This window comes from Oryza brachyantha, chromosome 4 (genome assembly GCF_000231095.2).
Source record: "Oryza brachyantha chromosome 4, ObraRS2, whole genome shotgun sequence".
NCBI lineage: Eukaryota > Viridiplantae > Streptophyta > Magnoliopsida > Poales > Poaceae > Oryza > Oryza brachyantha.
Genome location: NC_023166.2, coordinates 17,380,283 through 17,390,852, shown reverse-complemented (window position 1 = coordinate 17,390,852; position 10,570 = coordinate 17,380,283). Strand labels below are relative to the sequence as shown.

The 10,570-nt window shown below is 47.7% G+C and overlaps 1 protein-coding gene across 1 annotated transcript; it reads right to left on the bottom strand.

Moving 5' to 3' along the window:
* Window positions 1–7,379: 7,379 nt before the first annotated feature.
* Window positions 7,380–8,350, bottom strand: LOC102699581. Its single transcript, XM_006652662.3, has one exon. The coding sequence runs from the start codon at window positions 8,191–8,193 to the stop codon at window positions 7,687–7,689; it is 507 nt and encodes a 168-aa protein (XP_006652725.2). The 5' UTR covers window positions 8,194–8,350; the 3' UTR covers window positions 7,380–7,686.
* Between the last annotated feature and the right edge of the window lie 2,220 nt (window positions 8,351–10,570).

Sequence of the window (10,570 nt, the reverse complement as noted above, 5' to 3'; positions counted from 1 at the left end):
ATTGGTGGGGACAAAATTATTTATTAGTCTATATTTACATTTAATTAGCGTCGTTTTGGTTATAATTCTGCAAATTAATATTAGACATGTTTCGTGCTTATTGGCATTTACACATTTCTCGTGTCAAATAGAGCCAGCTGTTCAGAGTAATTAACTCGGGCAACTTTTACCTCCGTATATGGTCGTAGGATTTGCGAAAAATTCGGATCTGCAGTAAAATCGTTAGGAAATCAAAGGCTACAAATACCACATCACAAGGAAACAGCATAGCAAATCGATACCGAGGGTGAAACCACTATACTGAAGATGGCAGCAACCGACACCGAGGAGCACGAGACGGCGCCGACGCCGTCGCCGGCGTCGCCGTCGAGCGCTTCCGCGGCCACGAGGAAGCGGAAGAGGCCGGGGGCCGCCGATGGCGCGCCTCCTGCTGCCGATGCAGGCAGCATGTGCTGCGACGACATCCTCGGCAACATCTTCTCCCGCCTGCCGGCGCGCACCGCCGTCGCGTGCACGGCGCTCTCGAAGCACCACCGCCGCCTGGTAACCAGCGGGGAGTTCCGGCGCCTCCACTTGCTCCTCGGCGCGCCCCTCCCGCGCCCGCACGTCACGTACCTCGCGATGGCGCCGATAACGAGGAGAGGGGACGACCGTACGGTCAGCAAGTTCTACGGCTTCCACGTCGCCGGCGCCGGGATGGGGATCGGCCACGCCCCGATGCGCGCGCTCACCGTTGGGAGATACTGGATGAAGAAATACGTCAACACATGCAACGGCGTCATACTCCTCGCCGAGAAGATGGAGTCTTCTAAATCATTCATCCTCTGGAACCCGGCCATCGCCGACGGTGAGAAGGATGAAACCATCCATGCATCTTTGTTGGAAATGGATTATCGTGTAGCTGGACTTGGTTATGGCCGTAGGAGCAAAACCTTCAAGCTACTCTTGTGCCGCAATCTGAGGATGAACTGCAAAGGCCCACCTGGCCCCCGTAAACCAATCTACCATTGCACACAGCTGGTAGTCTACACGCTCGGCGCCGGCGCCGGCGCCGGCGACGGCGAGCAACCGCGGACGGTGCTTTCCGGCATGGACAACCATATCAAGCAGCAGTCACTCTACTTGGACGGCATAATTTACCTTCACGGCTCCGAGGACTCCATCGTCTTCGCTTTCAACGTCGACGACGAGACGGTCACATCCATCGACCTACCAGGAGAGCACTCCGGATCCGCCAGTTCGAAGCTCATGGAGATGTCCGGCCGTGTCTGCGTCGTGACGAACGATGGGCCGCACACGATTTCCCTGTGGCTGCTCACGGCGGATCGCCGGTGGGTGCGGAGATGCGCGATCAAGGACAGCACCATTTATCGCCCGAAACTTATCACTGGTGCTTGGGACTGCGGCGGCGTGATACTCCTTCTTGCGAACGGCTACGTATACCTGTATGACATCACAGCCGAGAGGATGACGAAGGCGCGGGTGCCGAGCGACGTGTCGCCGGAGAAGTCAGCCTACGCGGTGTGCTGGGGCTACAGGCCGACGCTCGTGTCGCCGGGGAGCATCGCCGGCGAGCTCGTCGCCGACGACGTCGACGAAGAAGAAGAGGGGACGAGGCGCCGGCGAGATCGAACGGCTTCGGATATACTTGCCGCGGTGAGGCCCGTGCGGGAGCGCGACGTCCGGAGAGGGAGGAAGGCGACGCTGGACGTGACGTGTTTCATGGAGATGCTGGTTCGCATCATGGGGAAGCTGCCTGATGGCTTGCAGGACGTGATCGACGTGCCGTTGCTGAACGCATCTTTGGACGGTAGGTTCCGGTTTTCTTATGAGGATTAGTGGAGTCACAGTGTTGGAATAACCGCCCGTGGTTGCTCCGCACCAGAGCGACGGATTTGAAGTTTGGGGGATCGATTACCTTCTTTCTTCAGTCTTCTCTTCTTTTCCTCCTCTCTCCTTTATTTTATATGGAGATCTAATGTGTAGGGGGACCGGACGCGCTGGATCCGCCCCTGCTCCGCACATGTGCCGTGGATTGCGTTGTTTCAGTTGAGTGGATTAAAAAAAAAATCTTGTGAGCAAGTATCATGCGTATAATTTGTAATAAAATAGTTGAGTAAGAAGTTCTCAATTTTGAGTTGAAGTTTCAACTATATAGTTGAAACTTTTGAATATGTGGTCCAATGTTTTGAAAAATTGGAATTAAATGTTTCAATGTTGAATTGAAAGTTTCAAAATTTGGTTTAAAAGTTTCCAATTGAGTTGTTTTTTTTTATTTTGACCTCATGTTCTAAAGTTTGAGTACAAAATTTACTCGGATTTTCAATTCTGATGTTTCAAACATTTTGAGCCATATAAGTGAAAATCCACGAACGTACATACACATGTCACCATTCAATGAAATTAATCACCTAATCAACCAAACATTTTGACAGTGTAAACTAAATGTCTATTAAGATGCTTCTTAATGTTGATGTGTTTTGTTAGTTTTCTTCCCTTACTTCAAAAGGAACAGTCTGATCTTTCAGAATTCTGTTCAAATAGTCTCGTATGCTGAATATTGATAAGCTTCCTTGAAGTTGATTCCCTGTATGAGATGCTGAACAATGGAGGAACAACTCTATACTCAGCAATTCTTTTACAAATTTCCAACGATTTAGATTTCAAAACAGCTGGATGTCAGAACAGTTCAGTTCAGAATCGAAAACGAGTCTCCCGTCCAACTTGTTACTGAATTTTCCGCCGGAACTTGTTACTGAACATTCCCACATCTCCAGCATCGCCGTTCATCCCAAAGCATCAGCGTAGACGGAGTCCGGCGGAGCTCCGGCGAGCGGCGGCGGGGAACAGATTGCTGCGACCTGCGAAGGAAGGGGCAGTTCTGAAGCGATCGGTTCGGTTGAGATGGTAGCGACCGTCAGATTATACTGTCACGGTTCAGATTGGCCGTATTGGTTTCCAGGAAACGAGAATAGATGGGCCGGACAAAGGATAACTAGTTGGGCTTTATGGTTTGAAGTTCGGCCTAATATTGATAGGCTGTACTATTCGAAAATTGACGGCCTAGTACTACCTAAATATGTACAATTCCGGCCAACCAAAAAAGTACGACCCAGTAGTTAATTAGCATACTGAGGGAAGAAGCGCTAGGCCCAACTGGACCATCTATATTTGATAGCGGATAAAGTCTACTAAATCTCCCTAGAGGTGTTGCCTGAGTCTAAATTTACTTAACCCCAAAATCGGACAAAGAGGAGGGAGAAGTTGAGATGGTTATTTACATGTCGGTCCTACTTTATATTTTTTTAGTATTTCTTTTGCTTATTAGGCCAAGTAACTAAGTAAGCAGTCACATAGGATGAAGATTGGGCCGACGTCCGTGGCGCGGAACAAAATTGTTGTCGAGTCTACCCAATGAGTCAAAACAAGACAACGTAAATAGTTGCGAGAGCTTTATTGCAATCGAGGGAAATCAGGTTTGTGCAATAGTTAAATGATGTAAGGTACTAGTAGTAATTTTATAGGGGGCTGCTACCCCCACGGGATTCCGTTATATAACGGAATAATCTCTGGTCATGTTACTTTGTCTAAATAACATGGTACTTTTCAGGTAATATGGTACCTCAAATATATCAGGTATGGTATCATGTCCAAGTAACATAGTATCTCACATGTATCATGTATGATACTTCAAGATAACATGATCAGGTAACATGCTACCTTCCAAGTAACATGATACCTCAGGTACATGTATGATACATGAACAGTATTATATCTCATACTAGTGGTATCATGAACAGTATTATATCACCGGTAGCGAATTCTCGTCGTCGTCGCGGTCGTCGTAGCCGCCGTTGTTGTTGCAGTCGTCGACATCGTCGTCGCGGGTGTAGACGCTGAAGCCGAAGACAATGCCGACGGCGAGGAGCACCAGCACGACGAGCGTACGTGCAGATTGTTGAATAGTCCTACATTGGTTGCGGAGGGATAATGGACCTAGGATATAAGTGGGGGAGCCCCTCACCTCATTGGCTAGCTTTTGAGGTGGGAAATGCCCTTTACGATCCAACAAGTGGTATTAGAGCCTGGCTAGTTTAACATCTCTGGCTCGATGGATACAGTATGTGAAGACCTGATGGACCGTAGAGTGCCTGCGTGAATGTGGGGCCCGTATACCTGATGAACCGTGGGCTGGTGGTAGCCTGGATACGGTAAAGGGGCGGTGAAGGGCTGAGGAACACCAATGTGTGAAGGAGGAGATTGTTGAATAGTCCCACATTGATTGTGAATGGACAATAGACCTAGGATATAAATGGGGGAGCCCCCCATCTCATTGGCTAGCTTTTGAGATAAGAAAGACTCTTTACGATCCTATACTGATGCAACGCGCCTTGCTTGGCAGCAGCACATCTCCTCCTCCTCCGCGGCGGACGCCGGCGACACGGGCAGAGCACGCGAAAGGGGAGACGCTTTTGCGGGTGATTAGCGGCTGCAGTAGCTGGTGCATGTATCCCGTCGTATAGCATTTCCGATTTTCCTATTGGTAATTTGGTATGGATCCTAATTCCTCTCATCCGTTTAGTCCCGATATTGGGTTTTTTAGCATATTAAATTAGTACTTCATCCATATTTTAATAAATATTTATGTTGATTTTGTATGTATTTGACCATTCATCTCATTTTAAAAATATGAAAATATATAAAAAATAAAAATTTATAATTAAAATATATTTTTTATAAATTTAATCACAATAAAATAAATTATAATTGTATAAGTCTTTTAAATAATACTTCGTATGAATGATTAAACGTGTATCAAAAGTCAACGTCATTATCTATTTCAAATACATAGGTATAATAAATTGGGAATAGATATTGGTCAATCGCTTAAAAAAATTGAATCCATCCATCTATTTTGTTAGAGATTAGATTACAATCAAATACCAACAAAAGAAGTCAAACAAAGTAGCCCGTGGACAAACACAAATCTTAAAGCAAATCTGATCGATAGATAAATTGATTGATAGATTAAAAAATTTTAAGCGAATGATAAATAACAGGCATGTAATAAATTTCAGCCGAGTCATGCTGATACGAACACCAAATATGATGCCCAGCGCCCCAGCCGCCCAGCAAACCTTAATTGATGGTGGTCTAATACCTTCTGACCGTTGGATCTAGTAATATGAACGGATCAGGTTAGGGATCGCCCATGCCCTGCTGATCTGAACCCTGAATGCTGATGTTGTCGCGCTCTGTCGTCTGCACGCATATAGCTTCGTTGGGCGTTGGGTACGATTTGCGGGGCCCGGCACCCGATTTGAGCCGAGCACTCCATTGATCGATCCTACATGCTACTGTGCTACTATCTCTGTCCCATAATAATTTTATTTTTCGTCTTATCTGAAATTTTTTTGCGATTAATATTTTTATTGTTACTAGATGATAAAATATGAATAGTACTTTATTTGTGACTATTTTTAAAAGTTTTTATATAAATTTTTTAAATAAGATAAATGGTCAAACATTAGACATGAAAAAACGAAAAATAAGATTATTATGGGACGGGGGTAGCAGCTTGTTAGCCCCTGACCATTCCTTGTTGGTAGTGTAGTATCATTTGATGCTGATCGCACACCAGCTTTGTTCCTTCTAGAAGCGCGATAATGTGTGCCACATTCTGTCACGCTTTTCTTGATCGGCAATTAAAAATGATGTACACGTTCACGCGCTGACAATCATCAGAGCCCGAGTTAAAGTGGTAGGGACGCTTACACTTCTTTGCAGGTGATCCTGATTCATGTGCAGGGACAACATCTCTTGCAACTGCCACAGCAAATTCCCCATTTTTCCCTTTTTCCCAAACCTTGTAGAACCTCAAATTTGTCGAGGGACGAAATCTGATCGGAGATTGCAATGCACGACCACGCTACGCCGGCAGCCAACTAGCCCCAAATCATATCCCGTCCTGAAGTTCTTTCATCTCAAGCTAGCGCTTCACCGACACGGAAAGAGCATGCCTGGTGTCAGATTGGAGCAACCCTATCTTTTCTCCGTCTTGCTTTTTCTTGGCATGAGTTGGGGCATGCCAAGAGCGAACGCACACCGGCCAGCCTCACACACACACGGGTTGGACACGTCCTGGAAAGGCTGCCATTGCCCATTACTAGATTGATGAAAAACCCAGCCAAATCAACTGGGGGGGGGGTTTGCGTCACACTGTGCTGACGCACAGTGCTCGAGCACGGGCATGGGCACGTCCGCTCGACGGTGGTGGCGCGGGCGTACGCGCGCAGCGCGCAGCAGCGAGCAATGATCGATGCATGCATGCACCGCAGCACCGGCCATGTCCTTCTGCCGTTCCTGGCGCGACGCCCGTGCGGCGGCAGATCGCCGGCAATCGTCCAGAGCGCGAAATGGCAGAGGCATCGAGCATTCGAGCGAGCTTGGTCGGCGCGGGTTCCAATCCAGTCGACCATCCCTATGGGTGATTCGACTCGGCTCGACTCGGCTCGTTTTATTTTTCTAACAAGCCGAGCTAGCACTTTAGCTCGTTAGAGATAATGAGCTAGCTCGAGCTGGCTCGTGAGTTGCTCGCGAGCCTAATGAGCTAGATCAAAGACACAAGATTCACCGGCGTTCATTGATTTCACCTTGGAATGCATGTGTTCAGTACTTTATATGTTCACTATATGATTTGTTGATTCAAACTTTAATATTTAAATATAATTTCATATGATTTACATGTTTAAAATGAAAATTTACTTGTATAACCTATGGAAAAATTGTTTAGATTAATCTTTTATGCATGGCTCACGAGCCTAACAAGCCAGCTCGAGCTTTATAACGAGCCGAGCCGAGCTTTTAACTCGTTACGATAACGAGCTGAGCCGAACCAGCTCGTTATCTTAACGAGCTGGACCGAGCCGAGCCGAGTCGGCTCGTTATCCAGCCCTAACCATCCCCCATAACGATCATCTCCGTTACTTATGTTTATAAGTTAAAATTTAAATTTTGAACTTTAAATTTAAAGTTAATTTTAGAGTATTTTAACAAAGTATATTTTCTGGACATAGTTTTTAGATTACTAAAAATACATGCATAAAATTCTATTTACAAATTATTTTTATTTATAAAATATATTGTTTGACTTTTTAAATGTTTTTCCGTAAAAAAATTTCAAACGATCACGCCGATGTTACCGAGAACGAGAAACCCATTGGAAAATTTGGAACGGCCGCGGCACCGTCCAGGAAGACGGACGGTGACGGGAGCTACAGGACACGCGCGGGTGCAGACTCGCCGCGGCGCCGACGAGGCAATGCGGTGCGCCGGTGCGGTGCGTCTCTGCTTAGCATTGAAATTTTCAGAGGGGACAGAGAAATGCCAAAAGATGCCAACGCATAATCGGATTACGAAGATCAAACACCCTGTTTTATTAGAACATCCGTCGTGACTTCTAACGAACTAACATCAAAATATTTACACCCATTTCTTCTTGCGACGACACCAAAATCAGCTCAGATTACAGGGGGAAAGAAACAAAACCAACACATTCAATCAGCAAATTAATCAACGCAGCGTAACCGCGCGGAAAGCACCAACCGAGCGAATAGCGATGATTAGATCCTCCACGCTACTGAAAAAAAAAATCACCCGGGATGATCACGCTCCGACCGGGCGATCTCACCTCACGCCCTCGCGGCAATCGCCGGCGCGTGACTTGCGGTGGCGCAGCGCCCTGATCGATCCCGGGATGAACCTCCCCCACCCTCTCGACCTCGGCGCCGCCCTCGTCTCCACGGCCGTCGCGGACACCGAGCTCGACCGCGCCAATGCCGTCCCGTCGTCCACCTCCACAACCCTATCCGACGTCCCCTTCCGGAACGACACCCACCCAAACACCTTCGACTTGGGCCTCTCGTCCCTGACGACGCCGCCGCCGCCTGCCGCAACGGATCGGGAGCGCCCCATCCGGCGCTCCCGCTCGATGAGGCTGTACACCCTCCCAACCGCGCTGCCGGAGGCGGCGGAAGACGATGAGGAAGGGGACGAGGAGGACGCGCAGGGGCAGGGGCGCGTGTGCGCGCACTCGGGGCAGAGCCGGAGGAGACGGTCGCGGAGGCAGTATGGGCACACGCCGCCGCAGGACAGGGCCGGGTGCTTCCGGCAGCGCCACTCGTCGCCGGCCATCGATCTCCCGCTTCTCCCTCTCTCTCTCTCTCTCTCTCTCTCTCTCCACCGCCCGTCCGTACGGTTGCCGCTCGTCTCGCGCCAAAGCGGTTTTTAGAGGGCGGAAGGCGGCGTCGTTCGCTCGATCGGAGAGGGACGCGGGGAAGCAGATCGAGACTCTCTCTCCCTCTCTCCCTCTCTCCCTTTCTCTCTCTCTTTATCGGCGGGGCCACGCACGCAGCAGCATTGGGATGGTTCATGAAGGGCCCTGGTCTTGGGTGAGATCCACGAGAGTGCCATTCGCCAGAGAGAGGATAACACGTGGCACGTTTGGAGTGAGGACCTAGAGGCCGCCTAGGGTCGACCAGGACACCTCCAATGCAGGAGCTTAGGGAGGTGCTTAATAATATAATTATTTAGCTTAATTATATTATTAAGCACCTCTATTTAGCTTAATTATATTATTAAGCACCTCCCTAAGCCCTTATATTGGTATTTAGCTTAATTATATTATTAAGCACCTCCCTAAGTCCTTATATTGGAGGTGAAAGTTAGAACTGTGCACTAATGAACGTTTGGGTACTGTAGATCATTAGCACGTTTGGCAGGTACTAGTGGTACCAAGTTACCAAATACCAACCACTACGCATGTACAACTTGTTATGCCATTAATCCCACGCACTATTCATCAATGGTAAATTGCTAATGTGATTGGAATTTAATTGGCTGATCGAACGTTGGATTTTGAAGATTTTATTTTCTACTCAATCTGCATTAAAATGAATGAACGTTTAGAGCTTGAATTTTGCTCGTGGCATTGTGACAATCGATGTGCTTCCTATGATGATTGGACTAGACATGTTTGATGTGAGCATGTAATCTAGAGAGATCTGAAGGCATGATATATTCATATATGTATTGGATTGACGATCTTCCCGTCAGTTGGTGGGCGGCGGAGCAATCACGGGGCCCAAGTTGGTGCCGGCACATGGCGACGTCCCTATTTTCAATTGCGAGCGGCGGACGTCCAGTCCAAGCCGCCGTCGATCGTCGCCGTCACACATGCTACCACCGCAGCCGGCGGTGAGGAGGACATGAGGATGTGCACCGGTCCAACATTAATCTATTATGGGAATACGTCGTGTGCTGAATATATACCGGTACCATTTTTTAGAGATCGCGAGAGCGCCTGTTGTAGTCACGCTGCTGCGCATGGCTCTTTCATTGGAAACAGGGCCGTCTCGTCGCGATTCATTTTTAAAGAGGTCTTGACGCATGTTAGGTGGTTAGCTGATGCTTAACTAACACTAACAGGGTGGTCGTGGAGTGACATTTGGATGGAGAGCTAGACAACCACCATGAGGCGCAATCAAGCGATCTCCCTCCTCGGCATGTTTTTTAAGAGCAAGCTGTAACGCTCATCACCCAACCGCATGTGTTTAGCCACACGAGCATGCTCCAAAAAGAAGGGACACATGAAAGAGAAACGACGGTGCTTCTAGCCTTTCCACTACTAATCTACTGTGCGGTTTAGACGCAAAATGCATGATTCCGTCTAATCTTCCTCGGAGACCACCGGTGCTGTCCTGCACTTTTCATGACATCCTTCTAAAAAAAATTAGAATATCTTGCTCTCAACTCGGAATCATATATTTTAAACGAGCATTAGAGTTCGTGTCGGGAGAAATTTGCTCATGGAGAGCCATCTCTCCCTGTCTCCCACCCACGTACACAGATTACAACTCCTTTGCCAGGGCCGGCCTGCCCTGGGAAATCAGTAGCAGCCCGTGTAGCCTAACGGGCCACGACATATATCTCCTGGGCCAGATTACTGGCCCACCAGAGGCCGACGACCTTACAGCCAAGTGCTCGTGGTGCACACTCCACTAGAGCTTTTATCGTTTTTCTCCGACAGATATGCCACTTCCTCCGTCCAATTCCCCATGATGAGACCTCACGATCACGCACTTCATTCACACCGATCATCGTCACACAGGAACCTGACTGGAAGGACAACGGCCGGCCCTGCCCCTGACCAAGTCACCAGCAAGCTCAATCACAACGGACGAACTGTGTGATGTATCATGTACCCGATCGATCATGACGAACTAACCACAAGCTCGCTCTCTCGCCGACCATCTCTTTGAATCGAACGTATTAACATTCTAAGTTTGTGTGATTCAATTATATAAGTTTATTTAAGTAGCACAAATATATCATACCAAATAACAATACAAGTTTAAACTAATAAAAAACAGTATCACATAAGTTTTTTTCTTTATATAAGAGTTATTCGTAAAAAAATCGTCTTAGATTACAACTTTTTGGCCACCTAGATCCGTCACTGTCCATGACACCCACGTCCTCGTTCGTATATTTGTCGTAACTATTTAATTTA